At 48.5% G+C, this 25,314-nt stretch overlaps 10 protein-coding genes across 10 annotated transcripts; 8 read left to right on the top strand and 2 right to left on the bottom strand.

Moving 5' to 3' along the window:
- Positions 1-10,449: 10,449 nt before the first annotated feature.
- On the top strand, positions 10,450-10,941 carry EDB91DRAFT_1078954 (uncharacterized protein; the record flags this gene model as incomplete). The annotated part of the gene is made up of 1 exon (XM_041315057.1): positions 10,450-10,941. The coding sequence occupies one exon, from the start codon at positions 10,450-10,452 to the stop codon at positions 10,939-10,941; it is 492 nt and encodes a 163-aa protein (XP_041181613.1).
- A 489-nt stretch (positions 10,942-11,430) lies between these two features.
- On the bottom strand, positions 11,431-12,618 carry EDB91DRAFT_1110993 (uncharacterized protein). The gene is made up of 4 exons (XM_041317732.1): positions 12,202-12,618; positions 11,929-12,150; positions 11,752-11,877; positions 11,431-11,687 (listed from the first exon to the last, which is right to left on the bottom strand). Exons 1-4 carry the CDS (start codon positions 12,479-12,481, stop codon positions 11,608-11,610), a joined length of 708 nt encoding a protein of 235 aa, XP_041181612.1. The 5' UTR covers positions 12,482-12,618; the 3' UTR covers positions 11,431-11,607.
- Positions 12,619-13,050: 432 nt separating this feature from the next.
- EDB91DRAFT_1244615 (uncharacterized protein) lies at positions 13,051-14,237 on the top strand (the record flags this gene model as incomplete). Its single annotated transcript, XM_041322424.1, has 2 exons — positions 13,051-14,163; positions 14,220-14,237. 2 exons carry the CDS (start codon positions 13,051-13,053, stop codon positions 14,235-14,237), a joined length of 1,131 nt encoding a protein of 376 aa, XP_041181611.1.
- Positions 14,238-14,371: 134 nt separating this feature from the next.
- EDB91DRAFT_1110990 (uncharacterized protein) lies at positions 14,372-16,490 on the top strand. Its single transcript, XM_041317731.1, has 12 exons — positions 14,372-14,567; positions 14,622-14,647; positions 14,695-14,861; positions 14,917-14,943; positions 14,975-15,260; positions 15,310-15,363; positions 15,416-15,602; positions 15,652-15,739; positions 15,802-15,831; positions 15,864-16,014; positions 16,072-16,173; positions 16,230-16,490. The coding sequence occupies exons 1-12, from the start codon at positions 14,521-14,523 to the stop codon at positions 16,400-16,402; spliced, it is 1,338 nt and encodes a 445-aa protein (XP_041181610.1). The 5' UTR covers positions 14,372-14,520; the 3' UTR covers positions 16,403-16,490.
- EDB91DRAFT_1197482 (PUA-like domain-containing protein) lies at positions 16,491-18,171 on the top strand. The gene is made up of 11 exons (XM_041320606.1): positions 16,491-16,925; positions 16,976-17,029; positions 17,085-17,114; positions 17,167-17,262; positions 17,312-17,328; positions 17,375-17,415; positions 17,464-17,526; positions 17,576-17,658; positions 17,713-17,746; positions 17,804-17,863; positions 17,919-18,171. Exons 1-11 carry the CDS (start codon positions 16,561-16,563, stop codon positions 18,012-18,014), a joined length of 939 nt encoding a protein of 312 aa, XP_041181609.1. The 5' UTR covers positions 16,491-16,560; the 3' UTR covers positions 18,015-18,171.
- On the top strand, positions 18,172-19,544 carry EDB91DRAFT_1110980 (RlpA-like double-psi beta-barrel-protein domain-containing protein-containing protein). Its single transcript, XM_041317730.1, has 5 exons — positions 18,172-18,583; positions 18,634-18,670; positions 18,722-18,742; positions 18,798-18,881; positions 18,935-19,544. Exons 1-5 carry the CDS (start codon positions 18,363-18,365, stop codon positions 19,343-19,345), a joined length of 774 nt encoding a protein of 257 aa, XP_041181608.1. The 5' UTR covers positions 18,172-18,362; the 3' UTR covers positions 19,346-19,544.
- Positions 19,515-20,770, bottom strand: EDB91DRAFT_1046881 (uncharacterized protein; the record flags this gene model as incomplete). Its single annotated transcript, XM_041313288.1, has 2 exons — positions 19,515-20,080; positions 20,137-20,770. 2 exons carry the CDS (start codon positions 20,768-20,770, stop codon positions 19,515-19,517), a joined length of 1,200 nt encoding a protein of 399 aa, XP_041181607.1.
- A 125-nt stretch (positions 20,771-20,895) lies between these two features.
- Positions 20,896-21,933, top strand: EDB91DRAFT_781050 (uncharacterized protein). The gene is made up of 2 exons (XM_041328374.1): positions 20,896-21,104; positions 21,155-21,933. The coding sequence occupies exons 1-2, from the start codon at positions 21,054-21,056 to the stop codon at positions 21,551-21,553; spliced, it is 450 nt and encodes a 149-aa protein (XP_041181606.1). The 5' UTR covers positions 20,896-21,053; the 3' UTR covers positions 21,554-21,933.
- Positions 21,934-22,580: 647 nt separating this feature from the next.
- EDB91DRAFT_1309795 (GAMM1 protein) lies at positions 22,581-24,241 on the top strand (the record flags this gene model as incomplete). The annotated part of the gene is made up of 8 exons (XM_041325083.1): positions 22,581-22,628; positions 22,679-22,766; positions 22,819-22,990; positions 23,039-23,126; positions 23,172-23,309; positions 23,374-23,547; positions 23,600-23,840; positions 23,898-24,241. The coding sequence occupies 8 exons, from the start codon at positions 22,581-22,583 to the stop codon at positions 23,951-23,953; spliced, it is 1,005 nt and encodes a 334-aa protein (XP_041181605.1). The 3' UTR covers positions 23,954-24,241.
- Positions 24,242-24,397: 156 nt separating this feature from the next.
- On the top strand, positions 24,398-25,040 carry EDB91DRAFT_1046484 (uncharacterized protein; the record flags this gene model as incomplete). The annotated part of the gene is made up of 3 exons (XM_041313270.1): positions 24,398-24,540; positions 24,594-24,735; positions 24,786-25,040. The coding sequence occupies 3 exons, from the start codon at positions 24,398-24,400 to the stop codon at positions 25,038-25,040; spliced, it is 540 nt and encodes a 179-aa protein (XP_041181604.1).
- Positions 25,041-25,314: the final 274 nt, after the last annotated feature.

The raw sequence follows: 25,314 nt of genomic DNA, 5'->3' as shown, positions 1-25,314 counted from the left end.
GGGAGAACAATGGGGAGGATGGGAGGACAAGAGGAGGACAAGAGGACACAATGGGAGGATGAGAGGACAAGAGGATGGGAGGACAATGGGAGGACAATGGGAGGATGGAAGACAGGAGGACAGACAATGGGACATGGGACATGGGACACGGGACATGGGACACGGGACACGGGACACGGGACACGGGACACGGGACACGGGACATGGGACACGGGACACGGGACACGGGACACGGGACACGGGACACGGGACACGGGACACGGGACACGGGACACGGGACACGGGACACGGGACACGGGACACGGGACACGGGACACGGGACACGGGACACGGGACATGGGACAATGGGACATGGGACAACAGGACAACAGGACAACAGGACAACGGGACAACGGGACACGGGACAACAGGACAAACAACAGGACAACAGGACAACAGGACAGTGGGACAGTGGGACACAGAACCATGGGACATGGGACACAGGACATGGGAGATAGGAAATCAGATAATTGGGAGGAAGTGTATGAGTCAATAGCATGACACAAACAGTTTGACTGAAGGTTACCTGGGACACTGGCTTGCATCCTGCTGGCCGAGGCACGAGGCCATGGGATTGCAAGCCAGTGTCCCAGGTAACCTTCAGTCAAACTGTTTGTGCAACATCCCATAACTAAAACAAAACTATATAATGTAAGATGTAAGAATTTATTTATTTCTCACAAGTAAATAATATGCAGACACAGTGAGTCAAAGCACTGAAGGTGCCTCCAGCAGAGCACAAGTGCTCTGCTTGCTTCCTGTGCCGAAGGCACAACGGGCTTGGACTCGTCTATAAAGTAAGGGAGAACGGTATGGGGGAAACCGTGTGAAACGCGTATTCCGCGTAACGCACATGGCGTCGTCAGTATCGATTGCGTCGGTTCTTTCGGTTATCAGACCTTTTAGGAATTTTCGCGTGCTTTTCATTTTCGGAGTTCCATTTCCCTACGAGTTTCGAAACCCTTGCAATCTGAACACCTCTTTTCCCCCACCATCTGTTCCCTCACATACTATTGTTGAAATTGTTGAATACCATCTCCCCAGTGATTATTTGTAAATTTGTAGTGAAATTCCCCTCCTGGGGTAAGCTTTACTTATTTAAATACCAAAATAACTTGAAAAATTCAAAAAAAATAGTGATTTTCGCTTTTCTGCTGTTCTTGGACTGTGTATTGGACCGTTTGGACCTCCCTTGGACCTCCCTTGGACCCCTGGACCCCCCTGGACCCCCCCTGGACCCTTTTGGAGAGCAGGTTCGTGTGGTGTGTTTGTTGTTTGTTTCTGGGCCCGAATCCCACGGAGGAACGGGGGAAATTGGGTATACAAGACGAACGTGTGAGGAGTCTTGCGGGCGTCTTCTGCAGTTGTCAAAGACTGTCCTGTGAGATCTCCGTGTCAAGTCCTACCTCCCTGGCTGCCTGTTTTTACGGGTGTTTGCCGGTTGCTATCAGCTTTTGCTGGGACCTCTGATAGCACTACAGTGCAGAGATTTGGTTGGCGGGACGCTTTTTGCGTTGAGTCTGACTGCTGGGTGTTCTATCTGGCAGTTGCTCACAGTTGCCTTCCTATCCCCTGGGATAATATCTCGGACAGCATTTTTGTTGTCTTCGGCACTGTCATACGTCGATTTCCTGACGCGATCCTGACCTCGGGAGGCTCAGACTTCTTCGACCACCCACACACACCCACTTTCTTGGATTCCGACCTATGTGCGTATAATGTGTCTCTCATGTCTTCCTCAACTGATTTTGCTGCAGTGGTGTTTCTATCCTATCCATTGCCAGATTTTGCCTCATTTTTCGATTTTGTTGCTACGTACTGCCATGTTCGTACATCATTTATATATTTTTATTGAGTCCTGCTAATTAATTTCTCCTTAGGCTTCCTTCCACTCCACCTACTTCCCCTCAACGAGCCCAGTCTGCTGCACGTCATGCTGAGAGAAATCAACGTAATCTTGGCTCGCCTCCTGCACGACGTGTACCGCAAAATGACCCTGCTCCTTTAGCCCCAGATGCTGCCCAGATTGTATGTCTATTTTCATTTAAAATGTTGACCATTGCTGACATATCCCATTTAGAATATTCCTCATATGCTAGGAAATTTAAATCATGCTCAGATCCCTGTGCAGAGATTTCCTGGAATTCCACGAAATGCAATTGAGCGTCATGAGGCGCATCGTCAGTGGCGTGCTCATCACCCACCACCACCCCCACCTGCTCCAGGCTTTGGCTATTTTCCTCCTGGTCCTCTTCCTCCTCCTGTTCCTGTCTATCCTCCAGGATTTGGTGGCTATCACCCTCCACCTGCCCCAGCTCCTGTCTATCCTCTTCCTCCTCCTGTCCCTGTCTATCCTCCAGGATTTGGTGGCTATCACCCTCCACCTGCCCCTGCCCCTGCCCCAGCTCCTGTCTATCCTGCTGCTCAAATGCCAATGCATGGTGCTGTATATTATGAGGGCGCAGCTCACCCTCAAAACATGCAGAATGCCCATCCCTTTGCTCAGGGAGTACGAGTTGACCATAACTTCAATCTAATGGAAAATTTCAATCGTGCTCAGGAGGACCGTCGAAGGCAAAGACATAACAGACGAGGTCCTGCTCCTAATCCACCACCTCCTGATCTACCTCCTGCTCCTTTTAATCCTCCTAATCCTCCTCAACCTCCTAACCCTCCTCAACCTCCTGATCCTCAACCTGAACCTGATTATGCTCGGTTTAACGTTCAGTTCCATCACCATTTGCAAATCTTGCAAAATCAGGTTGAAGACATGGAAGATCCACGTCTGCGCCAAGTGAGGGAGGAAATGATGCAGCGGACAAGCACAGGAGGCTCATCGTCAGCAACAGCTTCATGAACAGTTGCAGCGACAAGCACAGGAGGAGGCTCACCGTCGGCAACAGCTTCATGAACAGTTGCAGCGACAAGCACAGGAGGAGGCTCACCGTCAGCAACAGCTTCATCAGCAGTTGCAGCACCATGAGGCACAACAGCTGCATAGGCAAGCACAAATTTTGCAAGCCCAACAACAAGCTCTCTTGCGTGCACAGGAAGAGGAAGCACGTCGTCATCACATAGCTCAGCAGGAGCAGGAGCATCATCTTCAGGCAGAGCAAGAGAGGCTTCAGCTTCAGGCAAATCTGGATGATGCTTGGCAGGACTATCACAATCCAGGATCACAGGAGCAGCATGACCAGGACGAGGAGAGAAGGAGAGCTCAGGAGCGTGAACGTCGTCAGCAGGATGATCCAGAGGATGAGCAAAATGCCGATCAACCACCACCACCATCACCACCACCACCACCACAGAACATTCCTATTCCTGTTCAACAACCACCTCATAATGCTCCTGTTCCTCCTGGAGGTCAGCCATATGCAGAGCCTATCAATCATCACACTCTTGGTCCTCTCACTGTAGAGTGTCCCAACTGTCATGCCCGTCACTTTGCAACTGAAAGACTCACCAACTCCTCTGCACGTAATCCAAAATTTGGCATGTGTTGCTTGCAGGGCCAAGTTCATCTCCCACCCCTCCTACCATGGCCTCCTGAGCTCCAGCAGTTGTATCAACAGCGTGAATTTGTCACCAATATTCGTCAGTACAACAGTACTGTGGCATTCACCTCTGTTGGTGTTAAAGTCGATGACCTTGCTCTTCGAGGCTCTGGCCCAAGCTCCTTTCGCATCCATGGATCTCTCCATCACCTCATGGGAAGTCTTATGCCTGGAGAAGCTCAACAGCCTGCCTATGCTCAGCTTTACGTCTTTGATGCAGAGCATGCCACCGATGTTCGTGTTGACAGAAATCGCAATCTCAATCCTCAGACCCTCAGACAACTCCATGATATGCTCTACAGACACCATCCCTATGCTCAACTGTACAAGGCAGCCTATCAAGTCATGATAGAGAAGCCTCCAGAGCAACACAGAGATGTCCAAGTACGCATTCACTTCAAGCCAGGCAGTGATGGTCGAAGATACAATCTTCCTACTTCCAATGAGATTGCTGCCATCATTCCTGGAGATGGATCTGAGGACGTTTCTGATCAACGTGACATTGTATTGCGACTCCAAGGTGGTCAGCTTCGCCGCATCAGCCAGCTCAGTCATGCCTATTCCACCCTTCATTATGTCCTCATGTTTCCTTCTGGTGAGGAGGGATGGCATCTTGACATTCCTCTCCGTCTCCCTGAGGGTGGTCGTGGTCGTGCAAAAAAAGTCACCCAGCTGCTGTATTATGGCTATCGCCTTCACATCCGTCCACCTGCAATCGAGCCTGACAACATCTTTCGTGCAGGACGGCTCTTCCAGCAGTATGTGGTTGATGCTTGGGCTACTATCGAGCAAGGCAATTTGAACTGGATCAAAACCAACCAGAAGAAGCTCAGGGCGGACTGCTACAGAGGCTTGACAGATAATGTCCTCAATGATGGCATTGATGATCTGGCTGAGACAGGGCGTTCCTTCATCCTTCCTTCCTCTCATAGTGGAGGTCCTCGCTATATGTATCAACTCCTTCAAGACTCCTTGGCTATATGTCGTGCATGCAAAAAACCAGACCTATTCCTCACCATGACTGCAAATGGGAGTTGGCCAGAGATTGCTGACAATCTTCTTCCAGGTCAGTTCGCATTTTTTGCCTTATTGATGTTTTCATTGCTGATCAGTCATAAAGGTCAGACTGCTGTTGATCGTCCAGACTTGGTGGCTCGAGTGTTCTATCAGAAGCAGCAGGCCCTCTTGAAGAAGGTTCACGATGGCTTCTATGGAAAGGTCGCTGGATTGGTGTACACCATCGAATATCAGAAGCGTGGTCTCCCTCACATGCATCTCCTCATCTTCCTCGAGCCAGAGTACAAGATACGCACTGCAGAGCAGGTCGACTCCTTCATCTCTGCTCAGATTCCTGACCAGAACCTCCATCCACAACTCTATGAAGCTGTCAGCAAATTCATGCTCCATGGTCCCTGCACTCCAGAACGTTGCTTGGAGAATGGTCGTTGCAAGAAGCATTATCCAAAGACCTTCTGTCCTCAAACACTCATGAAGGACGATGGCTATCCAGAGTATGCACGACCTGACAATGGCCGCACAGTCCAGAAGCCTAATGGCAATGTCTTCACCAACAAAGATGTTGTTCCTTATCCTCCAAGGCTGTTGGCAGAGTTCGACTGCCATATCAACATGGAGGTCTGTGCGTCCATCAAGTCTGTCAAGTACATCCACAAGTACATCTACAAAGGACACGACCGTGCCACCTTGGAGATGGGAGGAGCTGTGGATGAGGTCAAATCATACCTTGACTCCAGATACATCAGCTCTGTCGAGGCTATGTGGCGCATCTTTGAATTTCAGATGCATGAGGAATGGCCCACTGTCTATCGCTTGCCAGTCCACCTCCCTGATGAGCAGATGGTCGTCTATGATCCTGAGGATGATGCCCAAGATGTTCTGGACCGTGCTGCAGCCAAGGAGACTTGCCTTACTGGATGGTTCATAGCCAATTCTGATGAAGACCTGGTGGCAGCTGGAGCCCATGACTATCTCTATCAAGACTTTCCCTCCCGCTTTGTCTGGGTTGACAGGAAGGCATGGAAGGAACGCCAACGCGGAAAAGCAATTGGAAGGATGTATGCTGCTGGACCCAACTCTGGAGAGCGCTTCTATCTGAGATTGCTTCTGACTGTCGTTCCAGGTGTGTATCATTTGATCCCTCTCATGTCTGCCATTTGCTGACTATTGTTTTTTGAAGGGGCTACCTCCTATGAAAACCTTCGCACTGTTGACGATCATGTCTGTGCTACTTTCAAGGAAGCATGTCAGCTCAGAGGTCTCCTTGATGATGATGGGGAATGGAAGCAATGCTTGAGAGAGGCCTCTCACATGTGCACTGGACATGGCCTGCGAAGTCTTTTTGTCATCATACTCCTCCACTGCCTCCCTACCAACCCTCATCTGCTTTGGAACGACTTCAAGGATAATCTTTGCGATGATCTGCGTCACCGTCTCATTCATCGACTGCACATCCAGGATCCCACTCCAGAGCAGGTCCATGACTATGGTCTCTATCTCATCGATGGTCTTCTTCACAAGAATGCCAAGTCCCTCGAGGTGAACTTCCCTGACATACCTCGCTCTCATATGAACTGGGGGGACAGGGAGGGAAACCAGCTGATAGTCGAGCAACTGGACTATGACCAGGACGTTCTCCAGGAAGCTGTGGATAGAGGAGTGCCCACCCTCAACCAGGAGCAGAGACAAGTCTTTGATGCAGTGGTTGAAGATGCCATGAATCGTGATGATCAAACACCTGGACATCCTCACTTTGTGCACAGTGCAGGTGGATGTGGCAAGACATATCTCTGCAACCTCATTGCTTCCAAACTGCGTGCTGAGGGCAAGATTGTTCTCTGTGTGGCTTCCTCTGGAATTGCTTCTCTCCTTCTGCCAGGTGGACGAACAGCTCATTCCCGTTTCAAGCTCCCCATCCCCATCCATGAGGACAGCACCTGCAACATCAAGAAGGGCGATCCTGTCCATGAGCTTCTGAAGCGCACCTCTCTGATCATCTGTGATGAGATACCAATGCTCCACCGTCACAACCTGGAAGCCTTGGACCGTACCTTGCGCGATCTTCTTGGTGTTGATGCCGACTTTGGAGGAATTACTGTGCTGTTTGGAGGAGACTTCAGACAGACCCTGCCAGTGGTGCCTCATGGATCCAGGGAGCAGATTGTCAGTGCCACCTTTTGCAGATCTCGCCTCTGGCCAAGACTTCGCATCTTCCACCTCAAGACAAACATGCGTCTTGGTCAAGATCCTGCATCTGATCAATTTGCTGCATGGCTCCTTGAGATTGGGGGTGGTATGGGCACAGATGGAGATGGCACAGTGACTCTCCCAGAAGGAATGCAATGTCCCAACAATGACATCCCATCCCTGATCAACAAACTTTACTCTGATGTCCTCCAACCCAATCATCCTCCCTTGCCTGACTCCTACTTCCTGGACCGCACTATCCTCTCTGCAAAAAACACTGATGTGGACGAGATCAACACCTCAATTCTCGACTCATTTGCTGGAGACAAGAAGTTGTTCACAAGTGCAGACTCAGTGACAGACAGGGAATACGAATACATCCCTCAAGAGTTCCTTCACACTCTCAACCCATCAGGGTTCCCTCTGCACAAACTGGAGGTGAAGAAAGGAGTGCCTTTGATGCTCCTGCGCAACTTGGACCCCACACAGGGACTGTATAATGGGACTCGGATGATCCTGGTGGATTGGAACACAAGGATTCTCAAGTGTCGAATTCTCAAAGAGGGCAACAATCAAGTGGATGGTCAAGATGAAGCCACTGTGCTGATTCCTCGGATGAACATGGAGGCCAGTGATGAAGAGAACCCCATTCCTCTGAAGCGTCGACAATTCCCTGTGCGACTTGCATTTGCCATGACTATCAACAAGGCTCAAGGTCAGAGTGTCAAGTGGGTTGGTCTAAATTTGAGGACACCTGTGTTCAGTCATGGACAGCTGTATGTGGGTTTGTCTCGGTGCACTCACCCATCAAGAGTATTTGTGATTTTCCCTGAAGATGAAGAAGAGAGAAAGACAAGCAATATAGTGTACACAGAGGTGGTTAGAAGACTGATTGAAGATTGATGTACAACAGATTGTATAAATGTGTATTTGTATATGACAAAGATTTATTTATTGAAATTGTGTTGAAATGATAAAGACTGGAGGGGCCAACGGCCCCTCCAGCAGAGCACGAAGTGCTCTGCTTGCTTCCTGTGCCGAAGGCACAACGGGCTTGGACTCGTCTATAAAGTAAGGGAGAACGGTATGGGGGAAACCGTGTGAGAATGCGTATTCCGCGTAGCGCACATGGTGTCGGTGTTCGGTTGCGTCGGTAAGGTCGCTGAAAAGAGGATCCCATGTGGTTCTGTCAAGCGGAGTTTGAATTTGCAAAAACCGTTGTCCCTTACTATACGAGCTCACTGTCCAAACGTGGGAATTTGTAAAAATTGAGCCACAATGGGATTGGCAAGTGCTCACTGGCCCTCCATTTTGCACAACAACAATGAATTTTATATGTACTGCAACTGTGAATACATAATAAATAGTAAAAATTGAAGGACAACAAGGGATTTTGGGATTTTTGTGGGGAAAAGAGAAAAGAGAACACCAAGCAAGTAGAAAAATGTGAAAAATGCAAAATGCAAAATGCAAAATGTGAAAATGCAAAATTGCGAAAATATAAAGATGGGAAAAATTGGCAATGGGTAAACAGGGGAATGGGAAGATGGAGAATGGAAAAATAGGGTGAATAGGGAGGATGGGAGGATGGGAGGAAAATAGGAGGACAACAGAAGGATGGGAGAACAATGGGAGGATGGGAGGACAAGAGGAGGACAAGAGGACACAATAGGAGGATGAGAGGACAAGAGGATGGGAGGACAATGGGAGGACAATGGGAGGATGGAAGACAGGAGGACAGACAATGGGACATGGGACATGGGACACGGGACATGGGACATGGGACACGGGACACGGGACACGGGACACGGGACAATGGGACATGGGACATGGGACATGGGACATGGGACAATGGGACAGTGGGACACGGGACAACAGGACATGGGACAACAGGACAACAGGACAACGGGACACGGGACAACAGGACAAACAACAGGACAACAGGACAACAGGACAGTGGGACAGTGGGACACAGAACCATGGGACATGGGACACAGGACATGGGAGATAGGAAATCAGATAATTGGGAGGAAGTGTATGAGTCAATAGCATGACACAAAGAGTTTGACTGAAGGTTACCTGGGACACTGGCTTGCATCCCGCTGGCCGAGGCACGAGGCCACGGGATTGCAAGCCTGTGTCCCAGGTAACCTTCAGTCAAACTCTTTGTGCAACATCCCATAGCTAAAACAAAACTATATAATATTTTTTAAATGTAAGATGTAAGAATTTATTTATTTCACAAAATTAAATAATATGTAGACACAGTGAGGCAAGGCACCTTTGGTGCCTCCAGCAGAGCATGAAATGCTCTGCTTGCTTCCTGTGCCGAAGGCACAACGGGCTTGGACTCGTCTAAGAAGAAAGGGAGACTGGTTTTGTGGCTGTGTGTGGGAGACGCGTATCTCGCCAACGCCGCTTATTTCGCCAAAGGCCACATGGTTTGCGCTCACCTCGCTAAAACCTCGATTTAGAAATTTCGTGTGGTTCTGTCAATCGGAGTTTCAATTTCAAAAAACCGTTCTCCCTTACTGTCCAAAATTGGTTAAGCCACAACAAGGGGAGGAACACCAAGCAAATAGAAAAATGTGAAAACAACAATGATGTATATATGTACTGTAATTCTGTATACATAAAAATGCGAAAATATAAAGATAGGAAAAATGGGCAATGGGTAAACATGGGAATGGGAAGGTGGAGAATGGAGAAATGGGAGGAGGAGGACAGGAGGATGGGAGAATGGGAGAACAGGAGAACGGGAGAACAGGAGATAGGAAAGCAGAAAATAGGACAGAGACACGGGAGAATTTTTTGGGAAGGGCAAGAGTCAACAGCAAGACACAAACAGTGAGACTGAAGTTTACCTGGGACACTGGCTTGCATCCTGCTGGCCGAGGCACAAGGCCACGGGATTGCAAGCCAGTGTCCCAGGTAACCTTCAGTCAAACTGTTTGTGCAACATCCCATAACTAAAACAAAACTATATAATGTAAGATGTAAGAATTTATTTATTTCTCACAAGTAAATAATATGCAGACACAGTGAGTCAAAGCACTGAAGGTGCCTCCAGCAGAGCACAAAGTGCTCTGCTTGCTTCCTGTGCCGAAGGCACAACGGGCTTGGACTCGTCTATAAAGTAAGGGAGAACGGTATGGGGGAAGGGGTGGGACGATTTGGGCATTTTCGCGTAGCCCACATGGTGTCGGTTGTTTCGGTTGTTTTCGGTTGCGTCGGTAAGGTCGCTGAAAAAAGGATCCCATGTGGTTCTGTCAAGCGGAGTTTGAATTTGAAAAAACCGTTGTCCCTTACTATACGAGCTCACTGTCCAAACGTGGGAATTTGTAAAAATTGAGCCACAATGGGATTGGCAAGTGCTCACTGGCCCTCCATTTTGCACAACAACAATGAATTTTATATGTACTGCAACTGTGAATACATAATAAATAGTAAAAATTGAAGGACAACAAGGGATTTTGGGATTTTTGTGGGGAAAAGAGAAAAGAGAACACCAAGCAAGTAGAAAAATGTGAAAAATGCAAAATGCAAAAATGTGAAAATGCAAAATTGCGAAAATATAAAGATGGGAAAATTTGGCAATGGGTAAACAGGGGAATGGGAAGATGGAGAATGGAGAAATGGGGTGAATAGGGAGATGGGAGGATGGGAGGACAAGAGGAGGACAAGAGGACACAATGGGAGGATGAGAAGACAATGGGAGGATGGGAGATGGGAGGACAAGACAATGGGACATGGGACAATGGGACAACAAGACATGGGACAATGGGAGGACAGGACAATGGGACATGGGACAATGGGACAACAAGACATGGGACAATGGGACACAGGACAATGGGACATGGGACAACGGGACAACAAGACATGGGACAATGGGACACAGGACATGGGACATGGGACAACAGGACAACAGGACAACAGGACAATGGGACAACAGGACAATGGGACAACAGGACAACAGGACACAGGACACGGGACAACAGGACACGGGACATGGGACATGGACACGGGACATGGGACACGGGACATGGGACACAGGACACAGGACACAGGACACAGGACACAGGACACAGGACAACAGGACATGGGACAAGATAATTGGGAGGAAGTGTATGAATCAATAGCATGACACAAACAGTTTGACTGAAGGTTACCTGGGACACTGGCTTGCATCCCACTGGCCGAGGCACGAGGCCACGGGATTGCAAGCCAGTGTCCCAGGTAAACTTCAGTCTCACTGTTTGTGTCTTGCTGTTGACTCTTGCCCTTCCCAAAAAATTCTCCCGTGTCCTCTGTCCTCAGAACTAAAATAAAAGTATATAGTATTTTGTAAATGTAATATGTAGACATGTGCCGAAGGCACAACGGGTGTGGGCTAGTGTCGATGTGGTCGGGAGCCGGAGTGTCCAGGCTGGTCGCGTGCCAAGCCCACGCCACACAAAACAGGACTAACGTGAGCAGGGAGACCATAGCGATACACTAGCTACTAGGATGCAGGGTTTCCGAACTCGATCGAGAACCAGACAAGCTGGTACAGGAACGCACCCATTCTCGCAGTCAAGCGCCCCAACTCACTTGGGCCGAATAGCTAGCGAATATTAAGAAGTGCCCCACCTGATCATCGATTCAAGCCGCTCGTGCACGCAAACATCTCGACCGAAGGGCGTGGGCAATGACGTCTCCATTATGGATACAGCAACAGTAAGCGACTATAGATAAGTGTACATTTTAGATGGAGTGGCGGAAGATGGCGTCTACGAGTCCGTGCGTGTAAATGTAACATACTTGGTCATCATCACTTCGTAGCAAGAACGTGGAATTTAGTCAGCGAAACCACGACAGGGATGGCAAAGAATGCATATGCTACCCAAATCACTGCCAGATTTTGTTAAGACTGAACTTGAAATCCGAATAAACACTCAGGTCAAGGGTCACTCACTCGTGAACGCGTTGCCAGTATTGGCGATCAACTGGGGACCATTGCTTCCCTGACCCTGAATACTTTGATTGAAGTCATCAGCGGCCTTCCCAAACCACATGAAAATAATGAGGGTAGATGCCAGACCTAGACACCCGGATTAGCGCCGGCTATGTGTACTTCGAAGGAGATGCGTACCAATCAAGAAGGCAAATACTCCAATCCATGCGGAAACACGTTGCACCATGGGTTTTTCCCATACAGCACCAGCTTTGCCCATCAGGTGACGGAACGATATTGCCGTGAACATGAAGAAAAAAATCGCGGAGAAGACCAGGGCAATTGCGATAAAGGCTGGTGCACCTTCCGGTGGGGCCGATATGACGGAGCTGGGGGTATTAGATGTAAATACAGAAGTATCTTCATTCCATGAGCGTGACTGATACTAGAAATGAGATAGTCGTGACTTACTGTAGACAGGAGATATAGACGATGGCGTGCACGTCAGACCAGCTTCATTGCTTGGCCGAGAGCACGACCCCAAAGGTCCAAGGAAGATGCTGGGACCATCCACTACTTGGCTGGACCCGGGATGTGTCAATGCAGAGGAAGGCATGACTGTGAGCAATGCGACTTGGCTATGCAACATAACAGTCGGGGCAAGGTACGCAAACAGTGAGAGTAGGAGTGCTGTTAACATCAGTACAGGTGTCAAGTACAGGATGGTGCCTTTTGAAAGATCGGCTAGCATGATTGAACCAGTTGCGTTAGAATATCGAGTTCAACAAAGATGCAAAATGAATGTAGGAGGACGAGAGCCTGCTCGTCAGTGTGTCGCGGTTGAATGTGCTGGATAGAAACTAGCTGGACCTATCAAAGGGGGAACTGGTGCGTACTTTTCCATTGTTGGGAAGTCGACCTTATGTATTGTAGCAGGTACGCGTCGGTTCCGTAAGACAACTGAGCAAAAACAAAGAGGTCGCGCTAAGCGACGATGCGCTTGCAACGCTTTTGTACTTTTTTTAGACATTCGTCTTGTGTTGAAACCTGACGGAAACACTGGCGCGAAAAGCTATGGGCACATCGTTACAAGGTCGAGACCGTCCTTATTGTGATGACGGTCTTGCAAGGAACTCCAAAATAATGCTTCAGAATTCGATGATGGGCGCTTTCTATTGTTCAAGTAAATTGGCATGATCCTATTATATAGGATGTCACGTGGCCGTGCCGCAGTTCCGAATTCCAGTGTTTGGTCGGTAAGTAGAGACCAAGTACTACCTGCTTTTCTTCCATCGCCCTTTCATCTACATACCTCAGGAAATGTCGTTCTTCAAGCGCAAGGAGAAAAATTTGGTTCCTCCTGTTCCATCTTTAGAGCCCAGATCAGACGGTCCGCGTGGTACATCTCGAAGCACGTCTTCCCTCCCCAGTTACAAGTCCAGCGCTAGTACCTACGTTGCCAGCCGCGATGGGCCTGATCCTTATAATACCATGAGCACCAGAACTCTGTCGCAGAACTCGTACGACAACTGTGACAGTACCACGGCGGGTAAAATCGCTAATGCTGAGGCAGACCGGAACCGCAACGAGCTCTTCGCTGGTTATAATCCTCAGGGAAAGACAGGTTCTGGTCGATACTTCGATGGCCCTGCGCTAGGCAGAGAACCTGCTCCTGGGGAGGAGAATGAAGAAGATGTAGAAGGCATTAAACAGCAAACCAGATTCATGAAGCAAGAGAGCGTCAACTCTACCAGGAATGCACTGAGGCTTGCTCGGGAAGCCGAAGAGACTGCGGGGAACACCATCACAAGACTCGGGGATCAATCTGGTGAGATCTGGCTGAGGTTGCAGTTTTTTATTCACATTGATCGCCTCGCGATAGAGAAACTCGCCAACACTGAGCGTCATCTTGATGTATCAAAGGGTCACACCTTACGCGCCGAGGATCAGATCGGTGAATTGAAGCAGCTTAACCGGTCGATCTTCCGCCCTGTCATTACTTGGAACAAGGATGCAAAACGCGCTGCTCAGGAAGACAAGATTCAGCAGCGGTACGAAGACGAAAGGCTAGATCGCGAAAAGGCTATGCAGGACATCAGAGATACTCAGAACCGCTTGGGACGTGCCACTACTTATGGCCGTCAGGATGAAGAAGGTCTGACCTCCGGAGAGTCAGGCAGATTGCGCACTGCGGATCAGCTGGCCACGAGAAAGGAGCAGCGGAAGAGATACCAGTTTGAGGCGGGTGCTTCTGATGACGAGTTGGAAGACGAGTTGGACGACAACTTGAACGAGATCTCGGCAATCACCAAAAACTTGAAAGCACTGGGTACCGCTATGGGACAGGAGCTCGATCAACAAAACTCGAGACTTGTCACCATCGAACAAAAGACGACGACATTGGACAACGGCGTGTTCAGGAACACTGAAAGGGTGTGTTGCCATTTTTGCACGTCATAAACATCATTTATCTAACTTTCGAACGATAGCTCAAGCGCATCAAGTAGAAGTGGTGCTGTATGTTGGAATAAGACGTCTTTCGCTGTTACTCTGTATTTAATCCACGGACATTTTTGTAACTGCTGTAGCGGAGCTTATACCTTTGTACATGTTCAATTGAAACTTTACATAAAATCTGACCCGAGATTTTGATGCTCCGCTACCTAGGTTCCGGTGCCTGCAGGCTTGCCCCTTTGCATTCATCACACCTCATGCTGCGCAACACTCTGCACTGGCTTTCTTAGGACACCTTACAGAAAACGGGAGTTTGGAACTCCCAGAGCCAACGCTATGGAAGAATGTGTTACCTTAAATACTGCAAATGACCTTGAAACATGGTGAGGCGTCCTTCGATTTCTACCGTCACAAGACCTACACCACTTCGTGTCAAGGGAGAGACTGGTTAAAGAGCAGTCAAGTACGCGGCGTTCTTATCCATCGCAGAGAAGACTAACCCATCACAAGGCCTCTTTCGTCTCACACTCACTGATAATGAGACGCTACGCCTGCGGGTTGACGAACTGGAACGAGAACTGTCGGTCTGGAAGCTGGCTTTCAAGGCTGCCGAAGATGAAAGATGCAATCTACAAAAAAATATGCTCAAGCTGGAGAAAAACATTGGCTCATTAACGGTTGGTCGTCCGATATGTATTTTCAATGCTCAATTTGAAATGATCCCATCTCCAGGATGATAACCCACTTCTCCTCTGCGTCGTCGACGGGCGATGGCAACATTTTTACTCAGGACTTACTGGCGTCCGGCCATACGGGAGGTCGGCAGGCGGCTATGCTACTAACCAAAGGGTTGACAGATTATATGGTCGATATTGACGCTGGATCTTCCGGGCGTGGCCAAGTTTGGCTTACTGTGTACTGCAACAAAACGGGCTTGATGGACACGCTGGTGAATAACGGTATATGCAGTTCAGCAGAATTTGAATCATTTGTGCTGGGATTCAACTCAGCTTCACCGTTATTCTCTATTGTGGATGTGGGTGGGGGAAAGGAAGCAGCTGATGCGAAGATTAAAGGTGATGCTATAACATTTAGTTCTTTTTTCTTCCTCTAACTTTTCGGTAGAATGTCTTCGTGTTTTCACCCGCTTTCCCCAGACTTCACGTGTATTCTTTGGAGGTGACCTTTCCGTTTTCAAACCAAGTTCTTGTCCAGCTGATGCGACCGCAAGGCGGACATGACAATGGATACACTACTACATTAAATACCCTCGAAAATGAGGGCTTACTGCAAAAAATTGTCCTGCTCCGTGGATACAAGACTCTCGCCAAGGAGTTTCAACACTTTGATTTGCCCCACCTCGATATTGAAGGAGTTTTCATGACAAAGAAACTTCCTTCATCTTACTCACACAGGAGGTCGGCGGCCTCCAACGGGATTCGCTCCTCAAGAACATGAAAAACAGAGGGTTAACTCCAAGAATTTCCTTGTAGGAACACAGAGTCCTGTCATCTCTTCGGGTACACAATTCTGCAGATATCTTGACCCTTCTTTGGTACGGCCTTATTTCTTATTCCATCAAGTGTTAATCATCAATGTTAACTTTGCCACGACCAGCCACTCAACAAACGTACGTCTCCGGATGCTGTTCATCGAGCATTACGCCGATCTTTTGACAGAAACCCCACGACCCTTGCACATTTTTCTACCTGTCCGTGTGCAAGCAGGGCGATAAATGTGCCTACGGCCATGATTATTTTCTTACAGCAGACAATTACGCCGACCTTCGTGCCAATGCGATGAAATCTCCTTGTTCCATTCTTAACAAGAGTGCGTCACGCGAGATTGTTCTTCATGGATGGCAATCTCAATTCTCTGTTTATCTAGACCAACCTTGTCCTGCCGGCGAAAGTTGCCCTTCTGGACACTATTGCCCCAGAGGGTCTAAATGCGGCTACAGGAAACAAGGCAAATGCAAATTCATCGGGAGTGAGCTCTCCATGTCATTGGCCAATTAAGCTGTTGACCTGATGTGTGACGCGTAGGAGAGATGCATGCGGCATTGAATGACCGCATAAGTGGACGACCGCCATCTCGAGCCCTAAGCAACAGCAACGTCAGCGGACAGACAGATGGAACTCCAACTCCTCCAATGAGCCCGGTTGGCTTCAATAATATCGTCGGCCTATCTCCCTTTGTACCACAAGGCACTAGGTGATTCGTATATAACGCTGAATCGTAGTATGTCTATACATTTAATGCATAAATATGGTGCTACCGAATATCGTAGCATGAAACGCGGTCACGTGGGTGACACGATTTTACACCTGAGTTCATTTGCTTCGGCCTACTTTCGCCTCCATTCAGCCAGCCACTATGTCCTACGCAGAAGAGCGAGAGCAGAACATTGCACGCAACAAAGCACTCCTTGCCGGCCTGGGTATCGGTCCCCTCAAACCTAAATACGAGCCGAAGGAGAACATCAAGAAGAAGAAAGTGGCAGCTAAGAAACGGAAGTCCCCCTCCCCCTCGAGTGACGGGTCCGAGGAACCACCCAAAAAAGCTCCTCGTCTACCAGATGATAGTAATGTACCAGGGGGCACGCGAAGAAGTTCTCGTCTTGCTGGCAGAACATTCGACTACAAGCAGGAACAAGATCGCGGGGTCCCGGAACCAATCACAATCAAACGGTCCCAAAAGCTCAAAGTTGGCCAGGTGAAATCAAAGAGGACTTACGATACGTCAGTAGTTTTGTGCTTTCTCTTCAAGTTGACCGTGTAATTTTGTTTAGTCATATGTACGGTCACATACCCGATGTAGAGGTGGGGACATGGTGGGCAACAAGGTGAGGATGTCTCGGTGATTCTTGCCACCAAATATTGGCTTACTTCGTGTGCTAGGGAAGATTGTTCAAATGCATCTGTCCATGGGTAAGCCACTCCCCCCTTCGAATAGGCATTGTCGAGCTGATTCAATGTATAGCCCTTGGGTTGCGGGTATTGCGCCAGGTCCAGATGGTGCATACTCGATCGCACTTTCAGGCGGATATGATGATGATGTAGATGAAGGATACGCATTGTGAGTCATGATGCAAACATAGAAAACACAGTGGTTTATAGTAATCCAGCACGTTCACCGGTTCTGGTATGTGTTTGTAGTGGAGCAACGGAGGTGTCCTCATTTTTTTTAGGCGGCAGGGATTTACGGGGAACAAAGACAGCGCCTAAAAATGTAAGTAAACATCGCTTAATTTCGGTTTTCAGGTTCATCTTCAAACAGCTTCGAACGGCTCCTCAAAGCGGCGATCAGACCTTCGAAGATAGAAACAACGCAGCCATCAAGGTAAATGGACAGGCAGTGCACTCAGGGTTTCTTGACGCATTCTTTGCAGAGATCTGTTGACACTCAGAAGCCTGTCCGTGTAATCCGTGGCTTCAAAGGGAGGGATAAGTCAAAGTATGCTCCGTCAGAGGGGTCAGTTTAATTTCTATTTTGCCAATTCTCCATTAACTCGAAGTTTATCCATAGGTATCGCTATGATGGCCTATACCTGGTGAAAAAGGTGCGTCGCTTGTCAATACCCAATGCTTTCTTATCCCCGACGCACTTCTTTTTGCAGGCGTGGATTGAAAAAGGGCTCAATAAAGGGGGCTTTCTTGTATGCAAATTTGCGTTCGTAGTAAGTCTTCTGCAGTTCTGACCGTCAGTCCGCACTTAATAGCAGTTCACACCAGCGAATGCCAGGACAAGCGGACATTCCTGTGAACGATGATGATGGTGATGGTGATGGTGATGATGATGATGATGATGATGATGATGATGATGAATGATCTATACATGAATATACCCCCACCAGATAGAACGCGACCATCTAATGACCTCTTGAGATTTCAACAAGTATCATACTCACCTCTGATGTAGATAAATTATATAGTACTTCCTGCATTGTCTCGTCAACTTGATAATGTTACTGCATTACAAGCGCCTTCTGAAACCGCCATGGGAGCAATTCAATAACAAGGCATGGTATTGGTGATTGGCAATCTTCGTTCCTGAAACGGTGTGTGGAAACTTGACTTGGCGTCCGTAAACTTCAAGGTTCCAAGACCAATTCTTTTCACCTTCATGCTTCGTATTTTCACTTTGTTGCGGCAATAAACCAAACCTTCCTTCATAGAATGCACTCCTTTTATCACCTGTCTGTCGCTTTGTGTGCTTTCTCGTCCTTCTCTCAAGTAATCAGCTCTGGGGTTCAGCCGGCCGCACATGACCAATCGCGCAGGTTGGCGCACATACGCGCCTTGAGCAGGAACCACCAGCCCCTCGCTCTCGCTGTCGATGAGTCTGGGGATACGAAAATCTTGAAGAGAGACCAATTTACTTATTTTCAAGATGGCCAGTGAGTAGGTCCTGCAGTCCATCGAAGACTCTTGCTCATTGCATAACCAGGGGCGCTTGTGGAACATTTAATAGTCCTAGCGACTTTGTATGTCCTCTATCTTCCTAGGTTATTTGTGATCGCCTGACATCCACCTAGATTGTTGCGCTCAACTCATGTGTAAGTTCTACCGTCTGAGCTGTGACCGCATAACCTGAAACCGACGTTCAACAAGGAATTTAATGGAGGCAGTCACTGCTTCCAAACGGTAACTATCACTGTGAGTGGCAAGTCGACACAGGCCCAGATTACAGATGAGGTATCTTCCGCGAATTACTGCTCTGTAGACAGTTAACTCAGAATTCTTCACAGTGCCCTGGATGTCCCTGTGGGGGACTTGACCTCAGTCAAGGTCTCTTTGAATTCTTCGCGCCAACTGGCGTGGGCGAATTGTCTGGATCGTGGATTTATGGTACTTCTTCCACGTCCACATCTCTACCGTCCACGACGACTACACAGTCTTCCACAAGCACCTGGACACCATCATCGACTGCCACCACCTCAAGTACTCCCACCCCCACTCCCACCCCCACAAGCACAAGCACCCTCGCAACCACAACCATGTCATCCACCACATCAGCTCCCATCCTAACTACCACTTCGTCCACTGCATCTCCAGTTCCGACTTTTAGCCCCGACAATCCTCAATTGCTCACACAAGTCAACCTTGCGCTGATTGAACTCGGTTTAGTTCTCCAAGCCTGTGCGGCATTGTCTTCATAGACATCTACACCCTTTCTTTAAGCGATCCGCTTTAAATACAAATCACGCTGTTCTTGCATACAATTTTTATGGTGATTATGGGGTGGGATCTAGAAGTAGCGCAATGATGTACCCATCAATAATGCTCGTACTGGTGTAAACGTGTAGCCCAAGAATGCTATACCACTAATCATGACTGAGTTACAGCCGTTCGGACGATACGTAAGAATGCGTCACTGCTCTCTTCATCTGCTTGTCTCCACTTCGTCGTCTTCCACAGGTAGTATATGCCTTTGATACTTTCAGTCAATGCTTTATCCTCCTCGACAGCAACTTCGTTTTCTTCGTCATCACCTTGTCCGTTACCTGAATGTTGCCCGTTAGAATATGGCATACCATCTAACTTGACTTTTACGGGTGGAACAACGTGGGTATATTGACCCAGGTTGCCTGACACGGGAGTCACGAGGTCAGAATTATCCAGTGTTGAGAGAGGTGACGGGGTATCACGGTCGAAAGCTGATGGTGGTTCGTTTGACGTGGGTGTGTGGAGGTCTTTACGTGGGGAAATCATGTCAAGGAGATGTGCCAACTTGGTAGGCGATGGGGGCCCACATTTACTGTCGCTTAGCGGCAAAGAATGTATAGCATCATCTGGTATCGGTATAGTCTCTTCTTGCGTATAATAAGTCGGAGGCGCGGGTTGTAGTTTGCGATTGTTCGGCAGAGGCGAAGGCACCGTGGAGTCAGCGGATCCTGGGATAGTGAAGAGGTCAGGCAAGGTAAAAAATATCTCGAAAAGGAAGAAGCACCTTGTACTGATGAATACTGTGCCCAATAAGCATCTTCTGCTCCGTCGGCTGAGCCATCTTTTGCACCGCGCGGTGCTAAAGCGGAAAATGAATCATGAAGTGGGGCTCCGTATGCGTTCCAATAACGGTCTTCATCGTCTAGATCTGTGGTACCGGCAAAGAACGTGGCTGGCCGCCGTTGCAGCCGCACCCCATCCGCTGAAGATGATTGGGTATTTGCTTGTTGTAACGTAGGGCGTGATGTAGACGGGAAAGGCATCAGTTGACTGTCATGATACTTCCATCCGTCTTGATCATCCCATTCGAAGAGCACGCGGACGCCCTCGTCATGAGCGACGACCTGCACATGAGCATAAGTGTGCTCTAAATCTGATGTGTATCGAACGAAATAGTGGTCCGGCTGATCACCGGGAGCTGTGAGGGGATAGGTGTCGAGGAGCTGGATGACACGGGCACTTTGAGGTGCGGGCCAACATAGATAATCGACGGGATTATCAGGGGAAATCTGAAGAAAATGGTGTCGTTGAAGTAATTGTCTGGACAACAAGTGAGGTGGCAGGGGTTCAGTCAATAGGGATGGTGGTGATATGTACTGCAGAACGAGGTGTACGGTGTGCGATTGTATTGGAAACATGACGATCTCTGTTATTGTTGCGCACCTCAGATGGGGGGATATCAGTAAGATGGAAAGCCCAGTATCGGTTTCATTTGTTAAGTATTTAGTAGAAAACAAGAACTGAAATCGACCCCCCTCCTTGACGCAACCCCCCCAGGCATAAGCTTGACCCGACGGCGCAAGTTACTCAGCCAACACCTTCGCCGTTACTACTAGAGTGTCCCAGGCGTACAGGTATTACCTGTCAGTAACAGTCTCTTTCTCTCATCGTCCATCATCGTCGCCCTTCAGTCTTTCAGCGATGTATCTACTCTCATTTCTTCTGGCTTTGCCCTTGCTCTCACTCGCGCAGGTTCGTACTCCCATTTCATTTTATCTGCCAAGCTGACATCCCTTTTCCAGTCATCACAGAGTGCCCAGCTCTCCACGTCTACGATCGTGCAAGAGACTCTTGGTTCCAATCGACAAACTAGCACAATAACACAGATCACCGTGTTCACCATCACTCCCTCTCCCACGGCGTCCGCCAACAATTCTGCCTCTGGTAACTCTTCTGCAACTTCCAGCGGTGCCAACAATGGGACGACCACATCAGTTGCCTACAGCAATTTACCCACTGCAGCATCTACTGTTGCTGGTGGCGATGGCGGTGCCAACGGTGCCCCCAGCCCTGGAGCGACAGCATCGGGTGGGATATACGGCCCTCCAGATGGCTACATTGCAGGCGCAGAAGCCTTGCGTAGTGCAAACATTCTTGGGGCAGTCGTATTTATTGTTGGAGGGGCATTGGTTCTGGTTTAGGAAAAACGGTTTCGAAACTAGACACTGTTCGTATGTTTATAGACCGCATGACGCTGGCACACTGCCAACCATACTTACCTACGATATTCTGTTCAGCTCTCTTCAAGCTCTCTTTATTGGACATGGACAGACCGAAGCCTTTCAGGATTCGCTAATGGAATTGTAGTTCTGCATACTTCGCACATATCTTGCATCTTTGACCCATGCCTTCCGCTCATGGACCCTTTATGACACTATATATCCAGATCGTCTTGGACCAAGCACAGTACTAGTATACTGTAATGAGACCTGGTCTTCTGACCAATCCTATAGGACCATCAATGATGTTGCGTTTTACCGGATTTGAGTCACGTATCATATGTACCGTTCGTGCTCACATGATGACATTCCGAGCTAGATCAGCGACACCGGTCTAGTAACAAGTCGAACGACTCATAAGTTCAGAAGCTAGCCGAGACCGCGCTGCTGCTCCTTTGATAGTGCACATAACGGTAACAACTATTGAAAGGACGAGTGGCAAGTTCAACAGCGGGCCATGGGTGGACAAATAGGTCTTGTGCAATCGATAGTGCGCGGGTGATCTCACGAGGGACATCTTCTAATAGTACTATGTTCTTCAAATCAGCTGCTTTTCGACACGCCGAGAGAAAAATTCCACATGCCAGCTTGATGCCAGCCGTGACGCCAAAGTCAAAGACATTTTTGAGGATATTTGTTGCCAGGTGGTGTCAAGATTTGAGGTGATGACTTTTCCAGTCCATGACGCCTTCGCAAACTGCTGTACATACGGTAGTAGAAAGAAAAGCGGAGATCATTGTGTCGCAAACCGTTGGTTTGAAGCAAGTTCGAATCATCGAATCATGGAAGGTTGGGTCGGAGTGTCAAATTCATCAGTCGCGCCTGTTGCCCCTCTCAAAAGATCCATATGACCTTGGTAAACAAGGTAATTCGTAGCGTACGTTCGCCGACTATTACTTCTTCGGCCTATCTGTTTCACCTTGATCGGAAGCTGAGTAGTTGGACAGTGATGTCAAACACAGGGCCCGCCACCAAGAAGCAGAGAATGGATGTCAAGGTTCGTCCGATTACTCACAAGATGGATCTTTATCTCCAGCACCTGGATAGACCATAGGCACTCATAATGGCACCTTCCATTGCGATGAAGCACTGGCGGTCTTTCTTCTACGTCAGACAACCACCTATAAAGATGCAAGTGAGTATGTTGAGCCTTTCGTCGATGTTCACCTTCACAAGTGATTATCAAGGCCTAAAACGCAGTAGGGACCCAGCTGTCCTCGATGATTGCGACATAGTAGTTGACGTGGGAGCTATATATGATGAAAGCAAACAGCGTTTTGATCATCATCAGCGTGGTTTTACGGAGGTGTTCGGTCATGGCTTCAGCACCAAACTTTCATCTGCAGGTCTTATCTACAAGTACGCAAATTTCAGATCCTTCTGGAGGTCACTGACATTTTCATGAAGGCATTTTGGAAAGGAGATTGTCGCAAGTGTGGCAGGGTTAGATCCGAGTGACAGGAAAGTTGACACACTGTGGTTGAAGATGTACAGGGTACGCAGTTCCTCAAGGCGACCTGAATTTTCTAATCAATTGCAGGAATTTATTGAGGCCCTGGATGCAATTGACAACGGGATCTCGCAATACTCCTCCCAAGAACAACCGAAATATCGCAATCGGACTGATCTATCAAGTAGAGTTGGATGGCTTAATCCTCGCTGGAACGAGTCCTGCAGAGTCTCAGACAGTGGACGTACGTGTCCGCATCTTCTCTTATATCACATCCTGCTGATCTGTCTAGACCCTGTTTTTGAAAGCTTCCCAGCTGACCGGGGAAGAGTTCCTTGGCAGGCTTGACTATTATACCAATGCATGGTTGCCTGCGCGTGACTTGGTATTGGCTGGGCTCTCATCACGCCAGAATGTCGATGCTAGTGGAAAGATCATACTCTTTGAGCAATTTGCTCCATGGAAGGTTATATTGTTGTCGATCACAACCTCCCACTAGATTCTGATACATCTGGCAGGAACATTTGTTTGAACTCGAGGTTGAACGGGGTGTTTCCGGAGATGAACTTCCTTTCTATGTGATATACCCTGACGAGACTGGGGGAAACTGGCGTATTCAGGCAGTCCCTGTCTCCCCTGAGAGCTTTGACAGTCGAAAGGCGCTTCCCGATCAGTGGAGAGGGGTGCGTGATGACGAGCTTTCAAAAATAAGCGGTGTAGACGGATGCATATTCGTGCATGCATCAGGGTTTATTGGAGGTAAGTGAAGTATCAATGACGCAGTTGCGTCGTAGCCGATCTCTGACATTTGTTCAGGGAATAAGACGAAAGAAGGTGCTTTGAACCTAGCAAAATTAGCACTTACGATGTAATCGGGGTCTCGCTTTCGGGGCATCTTCATCTCGGTAGCCCAGTGTTCATGTGCCACGCAAGTTACCGTTATACAGCGGGCAACTGATAGACCGAATGTCCTTGTTCTTGGGTGAAAACAGTGACAACCATTCAGACCCGACCTACGTAATCGGAGTTGCCGTAGGTGATCATTGCCTTTCTGTCCATGTTAGAGTTACTTGCTGCAGACACGTTTTGATCTACAGCCTACGCGAACCAAGGTGTGCGGTATTTGAACTCATTCGGCCGCGGTACTCGACCTCGTGTTTTTCGCATGTCTCGCAACTGCATGGAGGCCACGAATGGAACGCATGCAAACGTCCAGGATGGCTGCTATTAGTGTGGTCTGCCCTTCTCACTTCCAACCTGTATCTTGCTATTCGGAAGCTCTGACCCTCTTTCATTTCTTTTGACACCTTTGAACGATGCCTTACATCAAAGCGCATTATCACCCTTTCCTTTTCGTTCTCATCACTATGTGTGCTATGGCTGAGCTGGGTCTCACTGCCTACCTTATCAGTGTTGGAAATGAGAGTCGTAATTGGCCTAGCACTCGTTATCATTCCCTGTCAGTCTGCCGTCTGCTTCAAAGGAAGTCCTGCTAACATTGGATGCATCCAGTTTAATACTCTTCGAGTTCAATGCCGTCTGGACCACGCTATTCGGGGCAGCTTATATGCTGTGGATTGTCGATGGTGCTGTGCATATTCTTGCCAGCATAGCAAGTTCCATCGTCTGGCTTGCTATCACTTCAGCACTTTGGGTAAGATATCTCACAGTATAAATAACCAACAGTTTAACCCGGGTGGACAGGGCGCTGCAGCTGGCACGATGCACAACACGCGGACTGGGGGCGATTGTAATTGGATACCCAATAGCTCCGGGTTCGTCGACGGGGTCTCATGCGATCAACTGGAGCTGAGTGTATCCAGGTGTCGAGAAACGCTAACTGTCGAAGCACTCGGTTGGGTACTATTCGGGCTTTGCGTCCTCACGCTCCTTGCAACATGCCTGTGGGTACGGACGAGCAAGCGGGGTTATGTGAGTGATTCTCGCAGGTTGGTATAAGCCGGAGACGTGAAAGGTTGATGATTGGTGCCGCACCTTACCAGAACTCGAGCTTTTATGTTTAGGAAGTTACTTGTAAAGCAGGAGGCGGATTATACTCTGTGGAGGTACCTTGAAATAGTGTGCAGCGTGGTTTAATTGCATCTGCGCTTGTATACGGCTATGCGTCTGGTACGCTCGGAAGTTAGGACGTTCCAGCTTGAGTATTTACGTTTATGTCGATCAAAAGACTTGTAAAATACACCAGTAGGTGCGTAGACAATGCATTGGTCAG

The sequence above is a fragment of the Suillus paluster genome (genome assembly GCF_016628075.1).
Source record: "Suillus paluster strain FC165 chromosome Unknown EDB91scaffold_7, whole genome shotgun sequence".
Taxonomy (NCBI): Eukaryota; Fungi; Basidiomycota; class Agaricomycetes; order Boletales; family Suillaceae; genus Suillus; species Suillus paluster.
Note: the sequence above shows the minus strand (reverse complement) of the source record. Positions and strands in the feature narration are given on the sequence as shown.